The sequence below is a fragment of the Arachis ipaensis genome, chromosome B8, assembly GCF_059453495.1.
Source record: "Arachis ipaensis isolate K30076 ecotype BB chromosome B8, ASM5945349v1, whole genome shotgun sequence".
NCBI classification, from domain to species: domain Eukaryota; kingdom Viridiplantae; phylum Streptophyta; class Magnoliopsida; order Fabales; family Fabaceae; genus Arachis; species Arachis ipaensis.
Genome location: NC_142443.1, coordinates 138,034,691 through 138,062,566, shown reverse-complemented (window position 1 = coordinate 138,062,566; position 27,876 = coordinate 138,034,691). Strand labels below are relative to the sequence as shown.

The 27,876-nt window shown below is 34.8% G+C and overlaps 4 protein-coding genes, 1 non-coding gene and 1 pseudogene across 7 annotated transcripts; 3 read left to right on the top strand and 3 right to left on the bottom strand.

Annotated features, from left to right (window-relative positions):
• Nucleotides 1–715: 715 nt before the first annotated feature.
• SRT2 (sirtuin 2) lies at nt 716–5,907 on the top strand. The gene is made up of 11 exons (XM_016314587.3): nt 716–951; nt 1,763–1,805; nt 2,115–2,355; nt 2,483–2,548; nt 2,791–2,836; nt 3,429–3,589; nt 3,683–3,812; nt 4,252–4,416; nt 4,760–4,887; nt 5,344–5,443; nt 5,530–5,907. The coding sequence occupies exons 1-11, from the start codon at nt 856–858 to the stop codon at nt 5,584–5,586; spliced, it is 1,233 nt and encodes a 410-aa protein (XP_016170073.1). The 5' UTR covers nt 716–855; the 3' UTR covers nt 5,587–5,907.
• Nucleotides 5,908–6,151: 244 nt separating this feature from the next.
• On the bottom strand, nt 6,152–8,294 carry LOC107612836 (RNA polymerase II transcriptional coactivator KIWI). Of its 2 annotated transcripts, none has more exons than XM_016314590.2 (5): nt 8,171–8,294; nt 7,794–7,988; nt 7,502–7,607; nt 6,514–6,536; nt 6,152–6,416 (listed from the first exon to the last, which is right to left on the bottom strand). In XM_016314590.2, the coding sequence occupies exons 2-5, from the start codon at nt 7,938–7,940 to the stop codon at nt 6,357–6,359; spliced, it is 336 nt and encodes a 111-aa protein (XP_016170076.2). In that variant the 5' UTR covers nt 7,941–7,988; nt 8,171–8,294; the 3' UTR covers nt 6,152–6,356. The 2 variants fall into 2 exon arrangements, with proteins under 2 accessions (XP_016170076.2, XP_088353308.1); XM_088497182.1 differs by having other exon boundaries at nt 8,086–8,182.
• Nucleotides 8,295–10,257: 1,963 nt separating this feature from the next.
• On the top strand, nt 10,258–15,065 carry LOC107612835 (vacuolar protein sorting-associated protein 20 homolog 1). Of its 2 annotated transcripts, XM_016314588.3 has the most exons (8): nt 10,258–10,511; nt 10,769–10,847; nt 11,432–11,653; nt 13,268–13,420; nt 13,629–13,781; nt 13,986–14,069; nt 14,372–14,495; nt 14,818–15,065. In XM_016314588.3, exons 3-8 carry the CDS (start codon nt 11,552–11,554, stop codon nt 14,841–14,843), a joined length of 642 nt encoding a protein of 213 aa, XP_016170074.1. In that variant the 5' UTR covers nt 10,258–10,511; nt 10,769–10,847; nt 11,432–11,551; the 3' UTR covers nt 14,844–15,065. The 2 variants fall into 2 exon arrangements, with proteins under 2 accessions (XP_016170074.1, XP_016170075.1); XM_016314589.3 differs by lacking the exon at nt 10,769–10,847 and having other exon boundaries at nt 10,283–10,511.
• Nucleotides 15,066–15,376: 311 nt separating this feature from the next.
• TRNAQ-CUG (transfer RNA glutamine (anticodon CUG)) lies at nt 15,377–15,448 on the bottom strand. The gene has a single exon. It is a non-coding gene; the product is annotated as a tRNA-Gln (tRNA).
• An 849-nt stretch (nt 15,449–16,297) lies between these two features.
• On the bottom strand, nt 16,298–20,091 carry FCLY (farnesylcysteine lyase). Its single transcript, XM_016315989.3, has 5 exons — nt 19,370–20,091; nt 18,718–18,891; nt 17,743–18,102; nt 17,423–17,598; nt 16,298–16,753 (listed from the first exon to the last, which is right to left on the bottom strand). The coding sequence occupies exons 1-5, from the start codon at nt 19,979–19,981 to the stop codon at nt 16,486–16,488; spliced, it is 1,590 nt and encodes a 529-aa protein (XP_016171475.1). The 5' UTR covers nt 19,982–20,091; the 3' UTR covers nt 16,298–16,485.
• A 5,249-nt stretch (nt 20,092–25,340) lies between these two features.
• LOC148550017 (uncharacterized) lies at nt 25,341–27,634 on the top strand (annotated as a pseudogene).
• The last annotated feature ends 242 nt before the right edge of the window (nt 27,635–27,876 follow it).

The following is a 27,876-nucleotide window of genomic DNA, read 5'->3' as shown; positions in this document are numbered from 1 at the left end:
ATTAAAATCAATATAATTAAAATGATTAAAAATATTTTCGAGTAATAATTAGTTTAATAATGCATTAAATATTGATTTTATATAATTATAATAAAGATATTTTCTTAAATTAGTATAATTATGCATTATTCATTAAATACTAATTATAATATTGTAATATAATTATAATAAAGATATTTTTCTAAAATAAATTTATTTAGAGAAATATAAATTGATTATTAAAAACGGATGCCATTTTCATATAATTATCATATCATAATATTATTATTATTATTATTATTATTATTAAAATGATTAAAAATATTTTCGATTTATAATTGATAAGTAGTTTAATAATGCATTAAATATTGATTTTATATAACTATAATAAAGATATTTTTTAAATCAGTATAATTATGTATTATTACTTAAATGCTAATTATAGTATAATTATAATAAATATACTTTTTATAAAATAAACTTAAAAGAAAAAATAGTACATTTATTTTGACAGAAAAATAAATTCATAAATAATCAACACCTCACTTTTATTAGATAGAAAAAAAAATCAAATTCTAATATATTAGATAAAAAATAGATAAAAATAGATTCTATCTCTTATTTTATAGTAAATATAATATTAAAATTTATTTTAATCTCTATCTCTTTATTTTTGTCCCTCAATTTCAGTCTATTTTCCAAAGGCTTCCAAAATGTTATGGTTCTACGGTACTACCACCTAATGTATGTTCACCAAAATTGAGAGCTCCAAAAAAAAAATGTAATAACGAAAAGAAGAGTTTGGGCGGCGAAGAAGACAGCAACGTGGAGAGGTGGGTGAGGCAGGCGAAGGCAGTTATTACCAACAAATCAACAATGCTCGGAACGCCATTCTCATTCTCCATTCATCATTCATCCATCGCCATGTCTCTCTCTTTCCATTCTCACTCACCATCCTCTCTCTCTACGTCGGTCAGTTCTCCTATCACCAACTTCTTTATTGTGTTCCGCATTTAATTCTTAAACTTGTAATTTTTAGTTCATGAAAATTCTCGACTGTGAACTTCCTATTTATCTCAATTCTCAAATTTTTCTCTTTTCAGCTTCATTTAATTGGTTAGTACTAGTATAACGTCAATTCACTTCCAAGTTCAAACTGTTACAGGAAATAAAAATACACTTCTTTTTTCAGAAACGGAATATATCATAGGTAGTAAACTTAAAATGGTATTCCAAATATAATTTTGTCACTCAATTTGGTTCCTCAATCTTGTTGCAGCTCAATTTGGTCTCTCGATCTCTATTTCGTAAATGCCATGATGATGATAGCATGGATGAGGGATTGAGGGACCAAATAAGGTCACAAAATCAAATTGGAAGACCATTTGGGTCAATTCAAATTAAGAGACTAAATTGAGTCAAAGAATTAACTTTAGAGGAACATTTTGGGTTAAAGTAAATTTGAGAGAATAAATTATATCCTATGTCAAATTTGAAGAACCAAATTGAGTCTTTACTCCTTTGTGTCTGTTTGGTAATAGTGTGTGCGATGGTGACAGAAAACACAAGAATTTTCTGTTTTAGAACAGGCAATCCCTATTTTCCTTTCCAAACAAGACACAACGATCCTCTTTGTGTTTCTATCCCTGTATTTATATATCTTGGCTCTCAAATCAAACACTGCCTAAGAATTCAAGTAATGTGATATCTTTCAGTTGCCTTACTGCTTCTTCTGCATTATTACTGAATTACTTGTTAAATGTGGTTTTCTTTTAACATGCAGTCTCTTAGGATCGCAAGGAGCTTCCTAGGGACTGTTATGACAGGCAAGTATGAACTATGTTTCTCTTTCTATTTACAAGCTTCTTATGCTTAACTGTTGAGAAACTTACAATTGCAGTTTAGATATGTCTTATTTTGACTCGCTCTTGGCTTGTGTACTGAGCTAACTCAAGACTCCTTTAACATTGGATGGAGCATGGGGCTGACCAAACATGGGTCCCATATTCCATCCAATAAGAGAGAGATGTGTGTTACCCTGCTCTAAATGATTAAAAAAACATTTCTCTAGCAGTTCTTATACTGTATTTCGTATTTTGTATCATGTTCTTGATTTTTTGTTTTCATGGTCATAGATTTCTTTCAACCAAGAATTGGAAATTGGCACTTAACAAGAAGAGGTGGAAGATTGATATCATTTAAGGGCTGTGTGAAATTCGTACATACCACATGCCGAATCTCTATCCCCGGTACCTCGCCAGCAAATGATGTTAAACCCCCATCTAACAATAGCTTCAGGGATAAGAAAGCAGTTCCTGATGCAGACCCTCCCAGTATCAAAGATGTTAACCTTTTGTATCAATTTTTTGACCAAAGGTTATTACTCTATTGTCAGTTTCAAAATTTTACTGGTCCATGTTGAGATAGAGTTAGAGCACAAATTATCATTTATATTCTACATTGTTTAACAGTTTGCTAACTACATTGTGATTCTAACATACAGTACCAAGCTCATGGTGTTGACTGGAGCTGGAATTAGCACAGAGTGTGGGATCCCTGACTATCGAAGGTTCTGGTTCTTTTGCACACAACTTACTGATATTGTGAGGTTAATCAGCATGTTTATTGGGAAGCTGTAACAGATGTCATTACAATCTGAATTGAAACTTACCAATCTTTTTGTTCAATGATATCGAAACTTTGACCCTTTTTACAATAGGACATTGGTCCATAAAACTCAGGTTACTTAGTTTGACAAGGCTTGTTGTTCTTCTTGGTTCTCTTTCACTGACAATACCTTATTAATTGCAGCCCCAATGGAGCTTATAGTACCGGTTTCCGACCAATAACTCATCAGGTGATCTAAAGGCACGTTCACCAGATTCGCTTCCTATATTCAGCTTAGCTAGTGCCTAAATATGATAGAAAAATGTGGCCTAACAAAAGTTAAGGATAGGAAACATAAATACCTTTTAGATATCAGGTTATCAGTTGCACTTTAATGACTTGGAAATTCAAGGTACTTATCACCTTCTGACACAGTAGATTATAGTCCAGAGAAAAATTGCCCACAATATCTATCATATATATGGTTGAGTTCCTCAAATGAGAAGAAAAGCTATTTTGAGTTATTGAGTCAATACCCAATTAGAAGTATAGAACAGAATATTTATAACTCAGCTTCAATAAAGCCAAGCAAGTCATTATAGGGGACCCAGAATTCTATCTTTCTATAATTGAATTAAAGGATTCAATTTTTCATAAATCAATATGTCTATCCAATGTGCACTTTTAACTTAAGGTTTATGGCAATGACCGAAGAAGTTTTGAAGCACAGCTAGATCTTTGTGCCAACATTAGTAATGAGTATTCAGGAATTTCATTATTAACTGCATCATTTAATCTTAGTCTCTGCCTTTTATTCCTCATTTCTTTTGACATTTAAACAGGAGTTTCTCCGTTCAAGTCGAGCCCGGAGGCGATATTGGGCAAGGAGCTATGCTGGGTGGAGGCGATTTACAGCAGCACAACCTAGTGCTGCCCATCGTGCTTTGGCAACATTGGAGAAGGCTGGCCGCATTGATTTTATGATTACCCAAAATGTTGATAGGTATCCATTAATTTAGCCTTGGATACAATTGATTGGAAAAGTAAGATATTAATAGCAAGCCTAGCACTGAATTTTGATTCTTCTTGTCATCAGGCTTCATCATCGCGCCGGTAGCAATCCGTTAGAGTTGCATGGGACTGTATACACTGTAATTTGTATAGATTGTGGGCATTCCTTTTCCCGAAGCTTGTTTCAGGATCAATTGAAGGAGTTTAATCCAAAGGTTATTATTATCAACTTAGATTCTGAAGAAATTTATCTCATCTGATAAATAAATATTTAAAAATCACTTATATTATTATTATTATTATTATTATTATTATTATTAAATGATGATGAAGGCAGTCCTCGAGTTATCTTTACAATTATGTTCATATGTTTCAACCATTTATATCATTATCTTGTGTGCCTAATGAAGTGATATGTGTTCCGAGTATTAAATGTATGAGCGTAACTTGCATCAAGACTGGATCTAAAAGAAAATAATCCAAAAACCTAATTGCTTCATCATAAACTCATTTTATCAATCCTTTAAGTAGTTATTGGAGTTTTTCTTTCCCAGAATGATACAATACAACTGCATGCATCTGTTCTGATATTCCATTTCGTAATGAATCTTTTTTTTTTTTTTTTTTTTTTGTGAAATTGATGTTATACAACAGTGGGCAGAAGCAATTGAAAATTTGGACCACGGAGACCCTGGGTCAGACAAGAGCTTTGGCATGAAACAAAGACCTGATGGTGATATTGAGATTGATGAAAAGTTTTGGGAGGAAGATTTTGTCCTTCCAACCTGTCAGAAGTGTAACGGAGTCCTCAAACCTGAGGTAGGCCACCTTGCTTCGTTTAGTTGAAATGTTTTTCTGTTACTTGTGTCAAGTTGCAGATATGTTCATGCTGGTATGTACAAAGTTATTCTCTATTGTTGTAGCTGATGATAATTGCAGACCATAGAATTGAAGCATAATCAATGAACTTTTACTCCCCTTATAATATTTACTATTTGATGGGTCAACACATAACCAATGAACAAAGTTATTCCATGAAAAGTAAATTCATAATTGTTCAGCCATGTGCTTTGTTCTTACCTGATCATTTTGATTGGTGTCTAATTTTGTTCCGCCATGTTTAAACTGCCTGCGTAAATCACATGTGGGATGCTTTATGCAGGTTGTCTTCTTTGGTGATAATGTTCCCAAGGACAGAGCTGATATGGCAATGGAAGCATCTAAAAGATGTGATGCTTTGCTTGTGCTAGGATCCTCTCTGATGACCTTCTCTGCTTTTCGACTTGTCAGGTAGATTTCAAAATGTGTAGGTCCTCCCACAAACAGTTGATAGAGTCCAATGTGACAGCAAAATCCTTCATCATCTAGGGCAGTGTCCTCTTTACAGGGGTCCTATCAGATCCCTATCAACATTGCTCAAGATTAATACACTATAATTTTCTGACAAGTTCATCTACTTTATTAAAGTATTATTATTGACATGCAAAATAAATCAACTTTGATGATGCTGCTTCTGAGATTAATAATGCTGCTTTACATATGAATGAACAAATATATAGAATATAGATCAATATTTCGAATTAGATAATTGACTAGGATAGGAATTCATTCACATGCATTCCACAAAGCGCTAGTGTGCTGTGTACCATTAATGCATGGAAATATGAGATGATTTACAATCAATAGGTTGTCTTTCTATTTGGTCAGTGGTATCTGACATAATTGCATATATTAAAATTTTCACAGGGCAGCTCATGAAGCTGGTGCTGCCACTGCAATTGTAAATATCGGGGAGACACGTGCTGATGATTTTGTACCCTTGAAAATCAATGCACGCTTGGGTGAGGTATGCTTTGAGTTCATATTAACTGGCAATTCTGAATGCTGCATGTTTCTTCAACCCCCCAGATCTCAGTCATTGCTTTGTTGCAGATTCTTCCAAGAGTACTTGACACCGGATCCATAATAGTACCTGCTGTGCAGTTATAGTAGACAACAAGACGTATCCAAGTGTATTGTTGAATTCAACAATGCCGCAATACTTGTAATTTGGATAACGTACAATAGATCAGTCGTTGCAGTTTGTTGTGCCGAGTTTACAGAAGTAATAATGTCAAGTTATTGATTTAGTTACTACATTGTCATAGGATGCCCAGATAAATTTGGCTACCTGGGTTTTATCCTATGATTCTTGTAATGTGTATTGTAATGGCACAGACCGAGTTAAGGACTGATAATCGACACTCATGTACCCTCTCACGGATTTTTATGTGAGAAATGTAATTTAGCATATAATACCCTTTCTGACCATTTTTTTTTAATGCAAATAAGCTATACGCAAATTGGCAAATGATAAGAGATTTGTTTAGCTTCTAATTTTCATTCTTCTATTTTTGTTTGAATTAGTTTGTCTATAAAATTTTGCCAAAAAAATTATTTTCATTTTTCCCTTCTAGAAAAATCATGAAATTTTAAAATTTAAAATCGGAAAGAAAAGTATAAACTAGATGTTTAAGCCATAAAAAGTAAAAACTGATTAGGAAAGAGAGGCCCATGAGAAAATTGCACTAACAGATTATCTGAACAACACAAGCGCAGTTAACTGATTACTACTAACTAACATATTAGTATGTAGAGTAAATCACTTTACATGCATCAAGTTATGCAGGGGCTATCTGTGCCGCTAATTGCAAAAACAAAAAAGGAGGCCTACAACAAAGCTACTACCATTTGACCTAGCAAAGTCATTGTTCATTTCTTCAGGAATTCTCAGTAACTGCCTTGTCAATTTCTTCAACGTGGTTACGAAGCACATTCCACTGCACATAACAAAAATGAAAGAGTAATTGGTTGAATAATAACGGAGAGATGAGTAAAACAAACAAATAAATTAATGAACATAGTTTTAACATATACCTGATCCATGGTCAACGAGATCCCTGAAAACAAGTATGAAAAATGTTAATGTAGCTCATTTTATAAATCACTGTATCAAACAAAACTACCACAACCAAAGTGTTCACTAAATGGATCAGTAATGACATTGAACTCTATCAGCAACCAATTACTCAGCAAAAGCAAAAATACAAAACAAGCTAAAGCTTATGTTTTCATTTTCAATCTTATCTATTTTTAGAATTTCATGTATTGTTTTTACTTTTTATTTCAGATAATCTTAAAATCAGAAAGCTATGAAAATGAAAACACAGAAAATTCTCACAAACTATAGGTGTTCGACTTCATCCAGTTTTACCAAACAGAAACTACAGGTACTCAACTTCATACAGTTCAAACTAACAATATTTTAAAAGAATCTCCAAGGTATATATATATATATACAGCGCACACTAAGAAATCAAAATTCAACAATTCAAAAGTAAACTTCTAACGTTTACCAATCAGTAGATTCAAGTTACCAAAGATCATCAACACATGTCATATCATGTCAGTGCACTACAATTATATGATATGTGTTGATGATCCAGATCATCATGAATTCTAGATGCAGAACCCTTGCAGTGATAATGGCAGTGACACATATTATACATTCAAGAGCAGGAAACGCAATTATCAGCAAACAACTAAATTCACAGCATTTAACTTACAAAGAAAAAGTCACTTGAAAAAAAAAAAAAAAAACTAAACCCAAATCCCTAAACCATAAACAAAAGACCATCCACGGACTAATTCAACCTACCCACTAAAATAGTCTCACCATTCACCAATCCATTACAAGAGCCAACCACTGTCTAGTAACAACTGAACCCTAAAATACAACGGAATCGTGAAATCACACATGAATTTGAACAAAAGAAAACCACACTAATTATTATTAACTTATAAATGAATAAAATGGAGAGTAACAGATGCTGAAACAATTGAAAAACCGTGAAGGAAGCATAACCTTTCTTTCCAGGGAGTTGCTTGCCATCTTTGACGTAAAACTCACGAATGTCGACGACAATTTTCCCCTGCCAGTTCCTCACCGAAACCCTCCTGTTCTTCGAAATCTAAAATTAATTTCATCATTCAAGAGAAAATAGAAATAATCAGCAGATTATTATTATTATTATAGAAATTTTAAAAAAATGAAGCAAAAAATAAAAGGAAAACCCTAGCAAAGTAGACGAAGGGGTTTGCGTTGTGCTACGCGAGGTGAGAAGTTAAGAAATGAATGGTAAGTGAGTGTAAATCACCTCGCAGACGACGATGGAGTCGGGGTCCTCAGAATCGGCGTTGGTGGTAGTGGCGGTTTTGGAGGTTTTTTTGGGCGGTGCATGGCCTTCAGAGTCGGCATCAGAAGCGTTGTCCTGCTCCTCCTTCCTCTTGCCCTTTGAAGACATGGTTCCTCTTCTCTTCGATGAGTGTGAGATTGAGAGTAACTTGCTTCGCTGCAATTTAAAAAGATAAAATGATTTACGTATTTATATAGCGAAATGAGAGTGGTAGAAAGTGAGATCGAGAAATTTGAGAGCCAAAAATCAAAACCTGCAGGTTCTTTTGGCGCCCAAATAAAAACGATGGAAACAATTATAAAAAAGAAAAAAAAAATAGAAAGAGAGAAGAGAGTTACTGAATAGTCACAAATAAGCTTGGTAGGGAAGCTAGTAAGCTACTACACTGATAATGTGAGGACCGAGGAGTACTGGAGTGTGGTGTTAATGTCCATTAATTAAACCTGCTTTTGTTTATTCGGGATAGAACAGCCAAAATAAAATATTGAAAATCTTAATTTATCTATGGAGTTTAACAAAATAATAAATAAGATACGAACAAATTATAAAAGGTAAAGTATTTTAACGTTTAAATTTTTTTATTTAAGTTTTTAATGTTTTAAAATCGTCAAATCTTAATATAATTGATGGTAGGATATTATTGAGGACAAAGACGATTCATTACACTCCAAAAAATTATCAAATAAAGTAAAATAAAATAAGAGTGAATTTTAATGGAATAAATTACATTTTTTTTTACCAAAAATATGAGACTCGAATCTACAACCTCTTAATTAAGTATGGAAAAATTATGTCATTTGAGCTATTACTCATTGGTAGAATAAATTACATTATCAATTCAAGTAAAATGAAAATAAATGATATTTTTTATCTTTAATATATTAAATTTTTTAATGTTTAATTTAAATAATTTTTTATTATATATAATTATTTAATTATTTTTAATTATATTTATGTAAATTATTCTTAATCACATTACTTTTATTTTAAATAAATTTATTTTTTAAAAATTTGACTATTAAAAATTTGTATAAATTATAGAATGCTGGTAGAATAATTAGTAAATTGGAATAGAAAAAAACTGATACATATATAATAAAGTATTTTTTTGTGAAAAATATAAATTATATCTTATGTCTCTAACATTTTAAAATTATCTCAATATTATTCTACAACCAATTTTATTAATGAGGTCACTAACAATGGAACAATATTAAAATAATTTTAAAACATTAGAAATTTAAATATGACAATATAGGCATTAGAAATTTTTTTAATTGCTCACGGTATTCTCTAAAAACTAATCCATCGCGAATCTAAACTCCATTTAAAGATCTATCATTGGCCAATAAATTACTATAGATACAGAATGAGATTCAAATCCCCACACTTACTTAAACGCTAATCACTCGATTAACCTAAATTTATTGACATTAAAAATATTTATACCCCAACTCAAAAATAAAGTTAGGCCCAAAATAAATAAACTCAACCTAAAAAAGAAAGGTCCAAGAGGACCTTCTCCCATTTGTCCCACCTACATGGAGTCATGGAGAATGGGTTCACCAATCCGTGTGTCCGATTTGGTATATAGAATTTTAACGGTTTCTACAAACATGCCCACAGAAAAAAGTTACAAGAATAATGATTAAACTATTATTCTTGCTATATAAATACTTTTTCAAAATTCAGGTATTTTTTTAATCTCATTCTACTAAAAATTTGTCTAAATTTTTCTTAACTTAAATATCAAAATTCCTTCACTAAAAGATTTTGGACGGTTTCGTCAATACGACTACCGATAGGCATATAAATTTTACTATCAGATCTAAATCATCTATTTTAAATAAATTTTAGAATAAGAGACATCTTTAAGATTTAATCCAAATATTAAGAATAAACTACTATTTTTTTTATAAATGTTCTAATTATTAATAAATTTATCACAAAAAAATTTTACTATATATCTATAAAAGATAAATTATTCTCTACAAAAATACTTAAATCATAAAATATAATTAAAAATTTTTAAATCATCTTATATCGCAACTCTAACTCTAATCTTACATCATCCTTAATAAATTAGAATAAAATATATTACATGTAACTATTTTTATATAAAATTAATTAAATTATTATCAAATAATTTTTAATTAATAATTTTATATAAAGACAAATACAAATAAATTTTGGCCTTAAAAAATTCAGCCCAACAATTATTATTCTATTTTTATTAATAGTTTAATAACAGAAACAGAATCAATTATTACATTGAATCATCAATGCCAAATATGAGAGCCAAATTGAATAATTAAAAAACTTAAAAAACTAAACTAAAATTAATATAAGTTTAGAGAATAATTTAAATATTAATTCCAAAAGAATTACTTAAAACATTAAATTTTGATGAATTCATTTAAAAAGTGATCTAAATTTTTTAAATTAACCTTGTCTTAGTCACCCAAAAAAAAAAAAAAAAAAAAACCTTGTCTTTCCATTGTCTTCAACCTCTAGAACACACCATCACTAAACTTCCACAACAACCACGCCAGCATCACCACCATTACTACTCTATCATCACCCACCCACTTCTCCCTCTACTCTCAAAATTGAAAAACTCTGACCTTGAGACCTTCCACTGCAAACCTACCGATCCCTAATTCCGTCTCATCATCAAAGGTAAAATGAAATCTCTTTCGCTCTTCAACGCTTCTCCGCCCCCAACAATCTCTGTACCCTCTCTACCCGAATTCAATTGTATAATTTTATTTCCTCTTCACCCCCCGTTTTCTATGTTCTGTTTTTATTCTGCTAAGAATTGAAATTCCTGGTTGAATTAGCTTAATTTCGTTTTTTAGGTCTTCTATTCACCTCTCAATTTTTATTGTTGTTCCTTATTTTTCGATTATTAATATGCGCGGATTGAAAATGAATAGACGTGGGAGCAGAACAGTCTACGCTGGGAACCTCCTTGGTGATATTGGTGAAAGAGAAGTAGAAGATTTGTTTTCAAAGGTACTTTGCTATTTTTGCTCTTCTGGAAGGGGAGGTAAATGCCTTGTCGCTGAATTAGGATAGGTTCTTGTGGAAGTATTTAGTGATTTATTGATATGAAGAAGCTTATTGTACATTTTATGATGGCCTCTTTTGAGACAGCGTAGCTAGGAATAGGATGTGGTAGTGTGGTTGTTGTGGAAGTTTAGGATTTGGAAAAGAAGGATGATGGTGTTCCAGAGGTTGAAGACAATGGAAGGATAGGGATAGTTTAGGAATATTAGCTAATTTTCTAAAGGAGTCATCCAAAATTTAAGTTTGGGTACTTTTATCTCGAACCTTATGGGTACAACATTAGTTTCGTTCTTTTATGGGTAGTATTGTTCATTTCCAAATTCCAATAGTTAGCTCTTGTTGTTTTAACCTGTTTGGTAGAAACTGACCAAAATCAGAACATAGTGGAAGCCGCTGTGGTCTTTGGTGTTCGCCCTCTCTCTTCCTTTCACCTTCTCTAAACACCATAACTTTTAAAATTTAAAAAAAAAGGAAAGAAAATAGAAAATTCAAAACACCTTCAAATCATCATCATCCTTTGGTATTTTCAGCTGCTTCTGTTGCTACTACTTTCTTCGATAATCGACGACAAACACTCTCAACAAAACGTCTTCGTGAAGTAAAACCTTAGCTGCAAAGAGAGGAATCAGAAACTAACAAGTGTTCGATCGATGGGAAACATATTTGTGAAGAAACCAAAGGTCACAGATGTCGATCGAGCAATTCTCGCTCTCAAGACCCAAAGGCGTAAGCTTGCTCAATATCAACAAAAGGTGAGTTTTTATTTTTCCCCTTTCAAGTTTGATTCGGGTGAATACAAACAAAGTTAATTATGATTTTTCCTTGCATCTTGTGTTAGATTATTTGAATTTTGTGCTATAAAGGATTCCACTTTTCTTTCAAGCTTTATTTAAGCAAGTTATTTTTGGATTGTATTGGTTTATAATTGGAGTTTGAAACAACCAATTTTCATGTTATCTAATTAAGGATTGTGTGTGGCTTCTGAATTTAGTAGCTTTTTTCTAGGTTTTTGGGTGCCTCTTAGTGTTAGCAGAATGCTTTATGTGGAAAACGGTCGCTTGTACTAGTTTTTGGAAAATGGAAATTGGATTTCAATAGGAATGACTAATTCGGAAGAGTTAATGTCTATTAGAAATGGTTAAACGGAGTTGCTTCTTTGCTGCTGAGTACTGAAATAGTGAGTTGGATAACCATTCTTTCAAGCTTCCTTGGGATCGCACATGCAGATCGGCCAAACTTCCTGGAAGTTGAGATTGGAGTAGTGATCGTTTGGACTTTGGATTTAAGAATTTTAGTGAAAGAATTCAAGATGGATAGTATGCTTTTTGTTGTTGAAGTTTTACAGCTATTAAGACAGTAGGGTAGACTTGAATGGAAAGATGGCCATTTTCTATATGAGGGGAGTTTGTCTTTGAAGACCCAGTTCATCTTTGTATATATATAGGGAATGGAGGCCTTTGGTTCTTTAGACTCTCACTTTGTTTTACTTAAATGTTTTTCTTTGGATATGCTTTAGGCCATTAGATAAGCGGACCAACTTAGAACCTAGTCAGAGTGCAGAGCCATTTGCAAGTGGTATGAACTTATGATCATGAGTCCATGATTATGGAGGTGGTTCACTGCAGTTGATTCTATGACTAAAAGTAAAACTTGCGTTGACTTTGGATTTTCTGTCCTAAAAGAATAAGTTTTATTGAAAAGAAAATAGATCAAGTATAAGAGTAGGACATAATAAACTATCTGTGTAAATAATAAATGCCAATTTTGTCTCATAACAACTCTAATGATGATTGCATTTGCATCCTTTTAGAACTCATTTCTTATCGTTCAAATCACAGTGTTTGTTGCATAGTGTAAGAATATATAAGCGAAGTATCTAGTCTTGACCAATACATTCTCAAGTCTCGACCATTAGTTAAAGCAATCTTGTAATCAAAATGATGTTGCAGGCTTTCTTGTGTTGGATTCCTTTTTCATTGTCAACTCTTATTTTGTGGTAATCAGATAAGTATTCTGACATGCCTAGATGCATGCATCAAAACTGCCTTTCAGATAAACTTCCCAAAAATTCTAAGGTGACCGGTAATAAGTATAGTATAGTCATTTGAATTTGACTTTGCCTCTTGATCCTTTACACATGATATGTAAAAATGTATTCGCTGAACGATGATCAGGCTTACAACCTTATACATCTCATTGTCAACATGGATGGAAGATTTTTGTCTCTTATTCTGGTCAAGCTCAAGATAATTGGGTCTTATCTTATGCGACTGTCATTTTATTTAGAGCATGAGTATTATGTATTACCTTATAGAAATGCGTTGCCTTACTTGCGTTGTTTACTTTGTTGTGATTCGTGTTTTCAGCTTGATGCTGTTATTGAAGCAGAAAAGCAAGCAGCAAGAGACTTGATTCGTGAAAAGAAGAAGGATCGGGCCTTGTTGGCCTTGAAAAAGAAAAAGGCACAAGAAGAATTGTTGAAGCAAGTTGATGCCTGGGTTATAAATGTTGAGCAACAAGTAATATTATTTATTATTCTCTTTCTTTTTACCCCTTAAGTTTTCGGATTGTTGATGGCTTTACAAACATCTGCCATGGTGGTGCCAATTCAATCTTTTTCCACTGTGGTGCTTGTTTCAGAAGAGATAATTGTGTATCAATTGCTGCTTTCCTTTTGTCATAATTATACCCCTAATACAAATTCATACATTGATTCTTCTGGTTCAGTTAGCAGATATTGAACTGGCAAGCAAGCAAAAGGCTGTATTTGAAAGCTTAAAGGCTGGTAATGATGCAATGAAAGCTATACAAAGTGAGATAAACATTGAAGATGTTCAGAAGCTTATGGATGATACTGCTGAAGCTAAAGCTTATCAAGATGTGAGCTTGACCTCACTATTATGCTTACTATATCTGCTTTTTTAAAACCTTTTTCATGTCCAGATTAATTTGTGCTTAGGATTTTCTGCTTCAAATTACAGTTTGACTGCTACTTTTCTTTTTCTTTTTCCAATTTCTAGCTGCCAGTTTTTCCGCTTGTACTTGATGCTTGCTCACAGCCAGTAATTTTTCTTGAATTTGAAGGAAATTAATGCAATATTAGGAGAAAAATTATCAGCAGAGGATGAGGAGGAGATTTTAGCAGAATTTGAGAACTTGGAAACCCAGGTAATATTAATTTTCAATTTTTTTAATTTTGTGTTAACTTATAGTTTACTTCAATTGAAGTATGAGTTTAATCATAGTAATATGGAAGAGAGATATAAACTAGATTTCTAGCAATTAAGTAATATGCATCAATTAGCTGCTTAATCTAAATGCCTGATAATGCCAACTGCCAGCATAGAATTACTGTATCTGCTTCTTGGCAAAGTTTTGAGGTAGCAATTACTGTAGAGAAAAGAGCTATTTTTTTTTAAATAGTTGACAGAATTGTGTTTCCTTTTTGTTTTTTTCCCCTCTCCAACCAGCTTGCAGTCGAAGATCTTCCAGAAGTTCCTTCCTCAGTGCTTCAAGATGACAAACTGGACCTTCCTGATGTCCCAACCAAGGCACCGGCTGCTAGCGAAGCCGAAGTATCTTCAGAAAGAAAAGGTATGTTTTTGTTCCTTTGTCCCTCCAGCGGCACTTGTCTAATCTGCCCTGTGCAGCACATATCAATCCCCAATCCAAATAAATAAATAAATAAATAAAATGTTATTTCTACCCCTTTAAACACTTTTGAAGGGCCATCAAGATTTGCTTCTGTTAATAATTGGTTGACAACAAGTTTCGATTTTACTCTCAACCAATGTTTTGACCGACACTTTTGGATGTCCCTTCAAAGATGCTAAGCTTAGGGGTATAAATAACAATACACCAAAATGTAAAAGGTGAAAGGAAATTGGCTAAGTGCTAATGATTGATAATGCCACAGTTTTGGAGGAACCATTGGCAGCTTGAAGAACATTGTGACTGGAGCTTCTCAACTGTTAGGCAAACCGATGGCGAATCAAATCTGGCCCTTTTCATGTCTGCTTGTACCATTCATTACAAATTGAGTTGCAAATATCATGCATTAGCTTGGGCTTTGATTGGTTTTGATATTTGAAGTGACATTTTGTACATATATTATAGTTCAATTTTATACATGAATTATCTCCGGAAAAGAACCATATTGTTTTCGCTTGAAAACTCCCATTATTTACCTTATACATTCGGTATTTTTGTTACTCAAGCATGTAGTCAGATCAGATGTATAATTTGCCAATAATATCCCGAACACATTGATTAGCCAATGTTGTGCCTTATTGCTTCAACGATTTACTACTAATCTTTAGTTGCTGGAGATTACTGAATAAGAAAAAATGTCTAAATAATAGCCGAAGTTCGAAAGGGGAATAAAAAAATTGAACTGAGTAATTTGATTGGCGCTTTCTTTATATGTGTGACATTTGAATATCCAGAAACGGACGAAAAAACCAAATAAAAATATAAGGTCCCACCGAGATTTGAACTCGGGTTACTGGATTCAGAGTCCAATGTCCTGACCACTAGACCATGGGACCGACTTGTTGACTGTTATTTGCTTATTTTATTTTTATGACTAAATTTCTCCAGTGGTCCCTAAAATTCATGATTTTTACTATTTTAGTCTCTTATATTCAAAATTCACTATACTGGTTCTCGAGATTCAGCTTTAGGCACTATATTGATCTTTAGATCCTTTCCTGCGTTGAGTCAATGAACGAAATGTTCAGTTAGCTCCGACTTGCAATGTTAGAGACATGGCTAAACAGTATCTTTTGATTTTAGCTCTTAAATAAGGCAAAAACGAAGTTGTTTTGAAGAATGAAGAGAGATATGATTTTCACATTATATAAACTCTTCTTCCTCTTCTTGTTTTTACCTTGTTTAAGTGCCAAAACGAAATGATGTTGTTTAGCCATGTATTCAAAATGGCAAGTCTGAGCCAATTTAGCACTTAGTCTGTTGATTCAATACTAGAAAGGGACCAGAGAATATGGTACCCACAACTGAATTTCGGAGACCAGAATAGGTAATTTTGAATTTGAGGGACTAAAATGGTGAAAGCTGTGAATCTAAAAGACCAGTTTAGAGATTTAGTCTATTTTTATAGTTGACCGAAGCTCACGGGTGCAGTATCGTGCATTATTACTACTATCTATAAAATGATGACACCAAAATTTAGAGGTGCTAAAATTAGTGCCAACACAATGGAGGAGTGAGACATTCAAACCACATTTCCCATCACCTAAACATGGTTCATGTGTGCCACTTCCTATTTCTAATTTTTGTTCTGGTTCTGCTAAAAGAATGATCCTGCCCTGGTAATAGCAGTAACCTAGACTTTCCACGTAAATGGACCTATAAAACCAAGCACAAACACCACGAAATCCTCAACAATCAAAATCACTACCCATTCATTATTATCTGAGAAAATACAAGAGAAGAGAAATTCTACATTGTCCAGTCTTTGTACATTCCTTCATTTGCTTAATATAATATACAAAATTACAACATAACTTAAACTTGATGAAGTTCAAGTTCAACTACCTAACAATATCTTACAGCCACTGCATATTCACAAATCCAAATGAGCATCCACTGCTTGAGAACTGGCAGTAGCTTTATTAGATGGATACGCAATTACTTTGCCAAAATATCTTGATGCTATGAGTCGGGCTATGTTCTCAGCTGCTACAGCACTCGTCTCCATGGTGCTTGCTGCATTTTCAAATGCATTCACATAGTACAAATGCTGCCCATCCAATATAAACGGTGCAAATATTTCTGGGGGCTTGTAATGAGGGTAGGCAGCCCAGTCTATCCGTATAGTCTCATTCCTCGCACTGCAAGTGTCAGAGCAATCCAAAACTTACTCAAAGTAGTACAAAATTTTCTTTTCTCGTTTGACTTTTGCAAATGGGCCACTCTTTAAGAAATAAGGATACAAAAGTAGAATTATTTAACTTTATCATGTATTTTATTTATATTACCGGGGAAAAAACTTTCTTAAACAAAAATATTCAAATTCTGTGTTGGTAAAGTGTGTCTTTAGGCACCCATTAGCAAGCCCTTATTTTGTGGGGAGGGAAGGGAATCGGCCAGGCACTTAAATCGAAAGTTTAAGAAGTGAATGTCTGACTTAAACTCTGATGCACCCTATCTACGTTTCAATCTGTGTTCAGGAGTTTCATTTTGAGGGAAGGGAGGAAAGGTAAAAGGGTTAGAAGAAAAGGGAAAAATGTTTGAAGAGAAGCTATGACTATGAGTCTATTTCTCTCACAAAACCCCTTCTCTTCCTTCCCCTCCAAAATGTAACTCCCTAGACACCCTTATGGCCAAGTGATTAAACAGAGTTCAAAGGGTTTTTAGGTTTTATGTGTGAGAATAGCTTCAATAAATCATGGACTAGCCACTTTATTTAATTGAAGTGAGCAGATTTCTGAAGTAGATATTGTGGACAGATAAGCAAAAGTTTAAAGTTAACTGACAAGGTGATCACTCCATATTGTTACCTGAAGATTTTATCCAGTAATGTGTCTGCCATTGGTTGTCGAGAGAATATTTTAAAAGTGGATTCTTTTTCATTGTGCTTCTTGAGAACTGAAATGCTTGAAAATGGAATGTTAGGATCCTCCAATGTGCCAACAAGTTCTGGTATTTTCGTTGCACGGCTGAAACCAAAATATACCTAGTGCACAACAATGCATCACCATTAGAAATAGTACCAACCAAAATAGTACAAAAAGAAGATATATCAGACATTATAGGATGATATGTCAAATCTTACTACATAGCCTCGGTAAGAATATGATTGATCTTTCAGAATACTCACAGGATTTAAAGATCCCCTAACAAAAGTTGTATGTGTGTGCTGTAATTTTCTTTTAGGAACTGAAACCGGGGGAGTAAATTGAATATTCAACTCATCCAATGGGGTAGCAACCACAGCAACTTCACAGGAATAACTTTTTCCTTTTGTGGAGCTGAGTTCATAATAATCACCAAGGTTAGCAATGGATATTATTTCTTCATGCAAGTGCAATTCAGCATCAGACTGATTGATCAGTCCAGCAGCCATTTGCCAGTTGCCTCCCTCAATGGCCCAAAGTCCGCCACCTGATCCTGCCAGAGAAACTGCACCAGCCAGCCCACTCATCAAGACACTCTGGCCATAATTTATACGTGTGATAACCTGCATGCACAATCAGAACAAAAGTCCATGTTCAGCTGAGCTGTTCTATATTTCATACCATTCTGCTTTGGATGACTTAATATGGGACTAAATAAACTACATTAGCCATAAAACCCATCATGAAGTTGCCATAGGAGTGTAAAATTATGACTGATCTAACAGTTTGCAACTAGTGATGTGAACAACAGAAGAGGCCTACCTGCAAACCTCTAATTCAAAAAAACGAAACGTCAATATATTCTCATTGCAAAAAAAGTGATATCCTAAGCAAGAACTGTAGGTTTTGTTTTGGTAACAAACAAGTCATCTGTTCTATAATGTCATAAAACTTAATCATCAATGTGAAAATTGGTACTTCATTGAAACAGAAAAAGCAACACACGAAATCAAAATACGACAAACTCATCAGATTCAGCTTCTATGTTTGAAGAATCCATAATATTTTTTCACCGTAAATAGTTATATTTACAATTATCATTGCAATTCACAAAAAAGCAGTCTTGCAAACCTGTAATCAGGAAACAATCCCTTCACACCAAAGTGATCTTAACCAGCTGAACTGGTGAAAACAAATTGTAACCTTTATTAAAAACAAGGACAGCAAGAATTTCTCACCGTGACAAGTTCATTGATCAACAATGGAGACATGCCAACATCGGTCAATTCATCCTGCAAAGTCCTTGTCGTCAAGTTATATAAACCAGCCCATTTCAGCATCTCATCCACTGTCTCAAATACAGGCCTCGAACCAGGAACTTCATAGAACTTCAAGAACCTATTAACAGCACTCTAAAAAACATCACAACCTCATCAGTAAGAAAATTACATCCCGTCTTATTTTCCTTAAAAGAAGATACTTTTCATAATAAATGGGCAACACTTACTTTCAATAATTCAATGACACTTTTCTTTAAAAATCACACTTAAGTACAAAATATAAAGACAAACACTTTTACTACCATCGTAACCCAGGACATCCACCACAACAAGCAATGACTAATTCTTTCGAGAAAGAACTGTATCGAGCCCCTAAGGCCCTACCTAGATCTTTAAGGAGTTCAGCTAGCCATCAACTGTGCTAAACCTCGTGATTACATAAATTTTTACTATAATTCCATCTATAATGCTCTTTGTTGACTAGACTATAAATGTCACTTAAAGTATGAATGTGTATAGAGAATAATTAAATATCAACCTATTAAGTTATTAACATAATGTATAGAAAGTTAGAAATAGCCATAAATCTTAACAAGAAGAGAAACAATACCTCAACGAAGCTCTGCATCTTCAGAAGCGAGAAACCGTAACGGAAAAACAAGAGCACCGAATTAACGAGCGACACAAGATTGGAGACGATATAATCGATCAATGGCAGTTTGAGGAGCTGGTTCACAAGCGGGATATCAGAGCCGATCTTAACCGTTTTGAAAACGAACCTCTCTCCGTTCCAGATCCCGATGGAGTTCGACTCCGACGACGGTGGCTTCACCTTGAGGTCCAGAAGTTTGGTGTAATTCACGGCGTGGAAGTTCTTAGGGTGGAGGATGGAGGCACCGGCCTCGAACGTGTCGCCGGCAATTGTGATGGTAGCCATACGGCCGCCGACGGTGGTGCGGCGCTCGAAGACGAGGATTTTTGTTGGGAAGTCGGAAGAGTGAGGAGTGTACTCGCGGAGGAAGTGAGCGACAGAGGAACCACCGATGCCGGCGCCGATAATACAAACAGTGGATGAGCGCGGTGACGGTGAGGGGGTATCGGATGGCGGTGACGGTGAAGGCGCACCGGAGGACGGTGACGGTGAGGGAGCACCGGAGGGCGGTTGAGCTTGGGAGAGGAGAAGGAAGGTGAAGAAGAGAGGGAGTGTGTGTATGATGGACATGATCGACGATTACGGGCTCCTCCTACTGCTGCTGATTCTGCAGTATTTGACATTTTCTCGGTCTCCCTATATATAGTTTCTTTTTGGTGTTGGCTATGTATGAATATTGACGAAGCATAGGAAAAGAATGTTTTGTCTCAACAACATAAACAATAGAGTTGAAACCATTTTGGCGAGTTAATACTCAAATTAGTCCTTAAATTTGACTTTCGACTCAATTTAGCCCTCAAAGTTTTAATTAAGTTTTAATTGATTTTAATTGTACCCTAAAATTTTGACTCGTCCCTCAAATTGGCTCTTTCGGCGTTTTCCGTCACCAGAAAGCTGACTTGTCAATTTTGGTTGACACCTGACACCCTTGCAATTAGATGACATGGCAAAATGTTTGAAGACATTAATTTAACCTCTAAAAATTTTAAATAAAACCTAGAAGTCCCAATTTTTTCAAATCACAAGAGTGTCTCCAAGAGTTGAGAAGAATGTTGGGAAGTAGCAGCCAAGACTCAGGTAGCTTTAGTAGAACTCGTTCGCATGGTGGCTGGGTGAAGAACGCACACCGTGACAGAGGTGACAGAGGTGGAAAGGTTCTGCATTGGTGCGGTTGTGGGTTGCGTCCTATTCTTCGGTAGTCTGATTAAAAACAACACTACAATAAATTGAAAATAGTAATTCAGATTACAGACAATTCAGTTAGGGCTTAGTTCTAATATATTAAACAACTTAATCAATTAAAAGTGTTTTGGCTACCATTAAAAAACATGAAAAGTATTGTTAAAGGTATTTGGTTTAATTTCAATCTGTCTCATGCAATCTTTAATCATGAAACATGAAAGAATAAAGCAAGTAAAATCAACAATATTTAAATACAATTACAACTTTGCTAATCAAAATAAATTCAACTCTGGCTCAAGTATCAAACTATTATACCATGCAACACTACCCAACATTGCCAATACTTCACAGAATATAATGAAACAAGTACAATTCCTTTTACTTTATGAATGGCCAGAATAAATAGAGATCAGGAGACTATGTATCTTTAACCATAATAATAATAATAATAATAATAATAATAATAATAATAATAATAATAAAAAACAGGAAACCTTCAATATAGATTACAGAGTATTATGCTTTTTATCAAACTATTATGCTTGTTACAAGGATAATTAATCTCGTAAAAACTTATTAAGAAAGTACGAAAAAGTAAACTATCACATGCATTATCGAAAATATTAAGCATTTAGAAAGATACCTTTTTTGCTTTTTAACAAGTGCCGTATTAAAATACTCATGCAGAAAATTTAAGGGAAGGGTTCTTGAGAAATAAAATAGACTCCACTTTAATCATTAAGTCATTCTTTTCTTTAAAGATTTCAACTAGTAATCATACCCTTAAAGTTCATGTATAAAAGTAGAAATTTTTTTTATCAAAATTATATTCTTGTTATGATCATTACATAATGCAGTACTCCCTTTCCACTATATCAATAGTCTTATAAATAATAGTACAAGAAGAAACAAGGAAACACATGAAAGCAAAATTATCAGGTGTGTTCATTAATCAAAATTATATTCCAACTAGTAATCACACTCTTAAAGTTTATCTATAAAAGTAGGATTTTTTTCATCAAAATTATATTCTTGTTATGATCATTATATAATGCAGTACTCCCTTTTCACTATATCAGTACTCTTGTAGATAATAATACAAGAAGGAACAAGGAAACACATGAAAGCAAAATTATCAGGTATGTTCAAGGATCCCATTTTAATATATAAATGCACTGAAATCTTGAGTATGATCATCAGCAACACCTCCAAGCCATAGTACTAATGTCAATGTCTAAGGAAAATCAAGAAGTTCAGTTCATGATTATCACTTAATTTCAAATGTATAATAAAACACTCATAGTGGTCATTGATACAGACAATGTTCAGCACAAAAAATCTTTTATTTTTACAATAAATTATTCAGTCAACAATTAAATTAAAATGGGATATGAAAGTGTAAAATTGTTATTTTAAAATGGAATATGAAGAATCAAAGACTGCTAAAACGGACAAAGAACTGAACAATTCAGTTTATCACAGTCACATACATGCAAAAAAATTAAACCCTAACAAACAAAAATTCTATCATCATCAACAACCATAATCAACCACATTCTCCCAAAGTTTCACTGATGAAGTAGACTGAAAAAAATGAAAAATAACTCACAACCAATATTTTGAAAAAAACAGAGCATGGTAGTTGAGAGCAGCATTTTTGTTACTAACCTGTTTTCCAAAAGATGACTCCCAGGTAATTAATCTTCACAATAGAGAGCGAAACAAGTAAGAAAAGCTTCAAACCTCCATTACTGCGACACCCATGGTGCTTCTCTGACGGGAACGTATACCACGGGAAGAGAAAGAAGAGAAAGGGTCAATTGGGTTTCAGTTTTGAAGTTGTTAACGTTTGGATTTCATTTAACCCCTTTTTCTCATGTCAACGACGTCGTTTCTAAGGATTTCGGCACCAACAGTAAAACGGCGTCGTTTTGAGACTGCCAGGTGTCATTTAAAATTGTCAGGTCAGCTCTCCGGTGACAGAAAACGCCGAAAGGGCCAATTTGAGGCGCGAGTCAAAATTTTAGGGTACAATTAGAGTCAATTGAAACCTTGAGGGCTAAATTGAGTCGGGGTCAAATTTCAGGGGCCAATTTGAGTATTAACTCCCATTTTGGCTCCTAAAATTTTCGACCGGCCTCAATTTTGATTCCTAAATTTATAATTATTTAATTAGTACTCTTAAATATTAGATCGTGTCTCATATTTGTTTCTCTAGCTATTTCTTTTAACAGAAATTTGATGTGGCACGTGAAATTGACAAAATGTATAATGTATATTCACGTGGCACCCAATTTACCAAAATGGATGTGTGATGAGTGAATGATGTAACAAAAATTGAATGAACTCAATTTAATCCTTCTATAGATGATAAAATCGTAGTTTGCAGCCCTCTTTTTCCAATACGTTCGAGACTTTGCTGGAGAAATGATGAGTTCAAGAAGCCAAGCTGCAGGGAGTTCTGTATGATCACGTTCTCATGGAGCTTCCGTGAAGAACCTTACTCATGGGAGATTGGAAAAAATTCATGATTGGTGTGGTTGTGGAATACGTCCAGTGCTTCGATGGTTTGGGACGAATGCCAATCCTGAGAGACCTTTTATGGGTGTCCGAATTATAATGTAAGTTCTCAATGTCATCTTCTTCTTTTTTTAATGTGTTGCTATTGGTACTTTTGTTTGATGAGTAATCTTAAATTTTTTTTCTTTTTGTTGATTGATGTAAAAATTGACAGAGTTCTGGGAGAATGTAGTGTGGTTTCTTTACGTAGATAAACGGCAAAGAAGAATAGAGTTTAGTAGGCAAAACACAACCTACAAGCAGTTATGATAGTTGAAAGATGAATTTAGCATGGAGAATTACTTTAATAGAAGTTGAAATTAGGTGTTTGAAAATATGGATTAGTATTTTAAGCTTGATTATTTGTTTAGGTGTGTTTATGACTGTTATGTATGGTGTAAGTATGATTAAATTTTGATTAAAAGTGTGGACCTAAAGGTGTGTACTTTGAAGGTGAATGAAAGCATTGTATTCAGATTTTCATGAAAAAGAAGCATGGTGTTAGCTCCTTTGGTACATATGTAATGTTGTAACAGTGAGAAAGTAAAACTAAGTATTAAACATACTGGTACCATTTATAAACCTAAAATAAAGTGTCTACATTTAGGGTCCAAAAAAAGACATTCATGTTCAAAATTTTCATACTCAAGGTACACATGCACTACACATTTGTTATTCTTTGCGTGAAAGCACATCTCCAACAGCTCCTTGTCATGTGAGAATGCTCTCAATCCAGTCTTCAAGGGCTTCCTAGGAACTAGCCACAGCACTCCTTCAAGTTGTCATATTCTAGAACCTTGTAGTAATTTTTTATTGAGAACACGCCAATGTTTCTTCTTCTAGTCCAAACAATTGTTCAATTTGGTCTCTGACATATACCACTTCTCCATCTTCTTTCGTCTCAAAACTTTCTCCATAGTGGATGACAATTGTTATATCATCATCCATCTACATTACAAAATAACAAAAATCTCAACAATGATTTCAAAAAATAAAGTATACTGACTTAACTAACTTCAAACTCCAAACATGACAATAGTTCATCATTTATTTTTAAACAACAAATTGTTTAAACACAAGCAATAACACACACATAATAACATTTATCCAGAGACAGCAAAAGATACAATTGACATTCTCTTCTTCAGTAAGGAAAAAAAACAAACCCCAGCATCGTTCACATGCAACAACTTTCAATGCCCTAGATATAACTACCACCTTGCTTCGATAATAACAATGCAATACAAAAACTGAAACAAAAGCCAAGAACAGAGTATCAAAAAATTTGTGAAAAAAAATATAACTTCACTTCCTAACCTGATCTTCGTCGTTTCTTTCCGCGGCAATGCTAGTTGTTCAGCAACCTCACCCAGTAGTCCAATACACGATAAATGTTACTCTGATTCTCCTTTCTCATAGTCAAGCATGCGAGAAGAACAAAAACATGGAGAAGAAGAATAGAAGAAAAAGAGAAGGAAGAAAAAGGGTCAAGTTACATCTGTGTCTTCATCTATATGTTGACCCAACTTTTTTAACCCAACAAAACCCTTAAACGACGTCGCATTGAGTGAAAATTGGGAGGGAACATAAAACGACGTCGTTTTAGGGTTTCCTACGTGTCAACTTAACATGTCACGTCAGATCTCCGTTAATAGAGATAGCTGTCGAGGCAAACGTGGGGCACGATCCAATATTCGGGGGTGTTAATTGGGTAATTATAAATTTGGGGGTCGAAATTGAGGCCAGTCGAAAATTTCAGGGGTCAAAATGGGTTTCAACTCTAAATAATAAATTAAAAAAAAAGAAAAATTAATTTTAATTTTAAAAATTAAATTTTGAATTAATTAAGTTTAATCATAATTTTAAATTTTTTTTATTTTCGTTGTAACTACTTTATTACAATTCTGTGTCACCACCACCACTGTAATTACTTTATTCCAGTGCTTCCGCAGCTGCTGTCTCACTACTTGTTTCTTGCTAAATAATTCAGATGTTTATTTTACTATGTATGCGATGCGAATGATTCTTTTCATTTTAAAGTGGATGTTTATTTGGGTCATATCATTTGAGTGAACGAAGCAAAGCAGCATACGACAGAAGTGGCGAAGATACGACGCAACGACGTAGAAGCAAAGGCAGAGGTGCAGCGTTGGGGTAGCAGTGGAACAAGGCTTCTGGCTCGGCAACGATGCAATGTCACGGAGGGGAGAAGAAGGCGCGCAACGACAACGTCGCTTGCAGGGAGAACAAGAGTGGCGCGACGCATGGAAGAAGAAGGTGCAACAACGGCGTTGAGATCATGGGACGCAACACAGGAAAAAAGAAGAAGGTGCAACGCATGGAAGAAGAAGATGCAGCGGTGGTGCGACACATTGCTTCTTCAGACGGTGGCGACGACGGGAGATGCGTTAGGGACGGTGTGACAAGAAAGAGGGAGTGAAGCAGATGCGATAAAATGAGAGAAAGATTGAAGGTGATAGGTTAGAATTGTAGTAGATAAATAGGATTAATATTTTTTGTTTTAATAAGCCTAACAGTCTATTATTTAGGTTGTTCGTACTTTCATTGTCTGCCTATTACTCCGGATGTTCATGATATAATTAAGATTTGGCACTAATTATATATAAACTAGTTTAGTGAAATATAGTAATAATTATCCAACGATTCTCATGGTTTGAAGTTGAAAAGTTATAGGAGATAATATTAACTTAGCTAATTAAATTTTATAATGTTAAATCCAGCTATTCGATTCTTTAAATATAATCCTTCTATCTTTAGATAATTATATTGAAAAGGAAAAAGCATTGATTAATATGTATTGCTTTTCGCATGAAAATAGAAAGTACCTATAACCCTAATAGGATGAGAGAGAGGTGGGAAACACTAAGAGGGGTAGAAGTAGGTTTTCTCACAGAGATCCTAGGGTTTGGAATAGAGAAGAGTACTATCGATTGGAAAACGAATCGTTCTCTATTTTCGTAGATCATCTTCTAGAAGATATTTTCAAGAAGGAGCTGCATCATTTGTTCAATTGGGCTGGGCGGATAAATGATATCTACTTGTCACGAAAACAAAAAAAGGAACACTGTACATTTTTGCGTTCATCCGATATACAACGAAGGGGGGAGTTATGAAGGCTATTGCGAAAATGAATAGGATGAGATTACGAGGCAAGATTGTTACAGTAGGGGAAGCTAGGTATCGACGCACAAATGAAGTGAAGATTACGAAGGGCCATCAAAAGGAAAATGATGCACAGAATTCGGTCACGATTCAACCTCAACATGAAGTGCGCCAAAAGGGTGCAAGGAGCAATGTGAAGGAGCTGAAGAAGAAGGAAACACCAGGCGACCCGCAAGGCAATGGGTGGACGAAGAAGTTGGAAGTGCCGGTGGCAAAAGCAAATCTGGACTGGTTACAGAGGAGTTTAATAGGCGGAACGACAAAGGCAATTGACTATAAGTCCTTGAAGGCCATGATCAGTAAAAATTTGCCTCATCTGGTAGAAGTCAGAGAACTAGGAGCGTACAAAGCACTCCTAACGTTTGAAAGTATACTAAGTGCTGAAGAATCCTACACGTTCAAATTGAACAGCCTCCTGAAGTTCTTTCATAGTGTATGGAGATGGGATGAGGAGGAGCGTAGTGAAACTTGAAGAGTATGGTTAGAGTGCTATGGAATTCCCTTACATACGTGGTCAACAGAGACCTTCAAGATGATAGGAAGCCAATGGAGAGAAGTTGTTGGATGTGACAAAGCCACGAAATCATGCCTCTCTTTCAGTGTGGCACAGGTGCAAATTGACACTTGTATTATGGACAGGATCATTGTCCAGAAATATGTGAGATCTCAGGTGCGAGCGGTTCGATAGTGTCATTGGTAAACAGAGATCCGGTGGCTGAGATGGTGATGGCGGTGTCAAGGGAGGAAGATGGTGGAAAGGATAATTTGGTAATTACTGAGAACATATTGAATGAATGGAGGAATGACAAATTAGTTCAAATTCAAATTCCAATGATAACGGAAGGCATTGATGTAGTAGGAAACGCTAAATTGAAGGGATGTTGTGATCTGATCAACGATACGGGATCAAAAGAAACAGTCAACTGGGGATACGGTGCTGGGCTGGATGAAGGATGCTGTTATAAAAAAAAGGCTGTCCAAAAATGGTTTAATGGTTGGGCCAAAAACAAGGAGGGATACACCTATGTGGAAGGAAGGAATATGGGCTGCGTCAACAAAGGCCCAGTCCAGGCTGAGCAAAACGCAGACAGCCCAACTCACTTGGAGAAGCGGACAGATGGGGCGCTAATGCAGTCGGGCCGGGTAGGGATCCATCCGGGTCATGATCCTCCACTTTCGAAGATGAGCGCCACTGCTAAGGAACAAATCGATGTGGAGATGTTGAACCTGGACCAGAACGGCGTGACCAGAGCACGAAGAGGCCGTGACCACCGCAAAACCATCCATGGAACCAGCTAGAGAGATGAGGGGGACGCAGGTCTTGTGACAGGGAACGATGGGGGCTTCCATGGGCCAACAAGACCCGATTCAAAACGTGCTGGGAATCCATTACCGACGATGATGGGAGACGATCCCTCCAGTGAAGACGAGCTGGATAGAGACGCCGAGGAGACCGGCTTGACTCCCGAGAAGAACTTAGTGGGCCTCGAAAATGGTGCCGATGCAGTGGATGATGGGAGGATCCTGGGTCCTGCGACAAT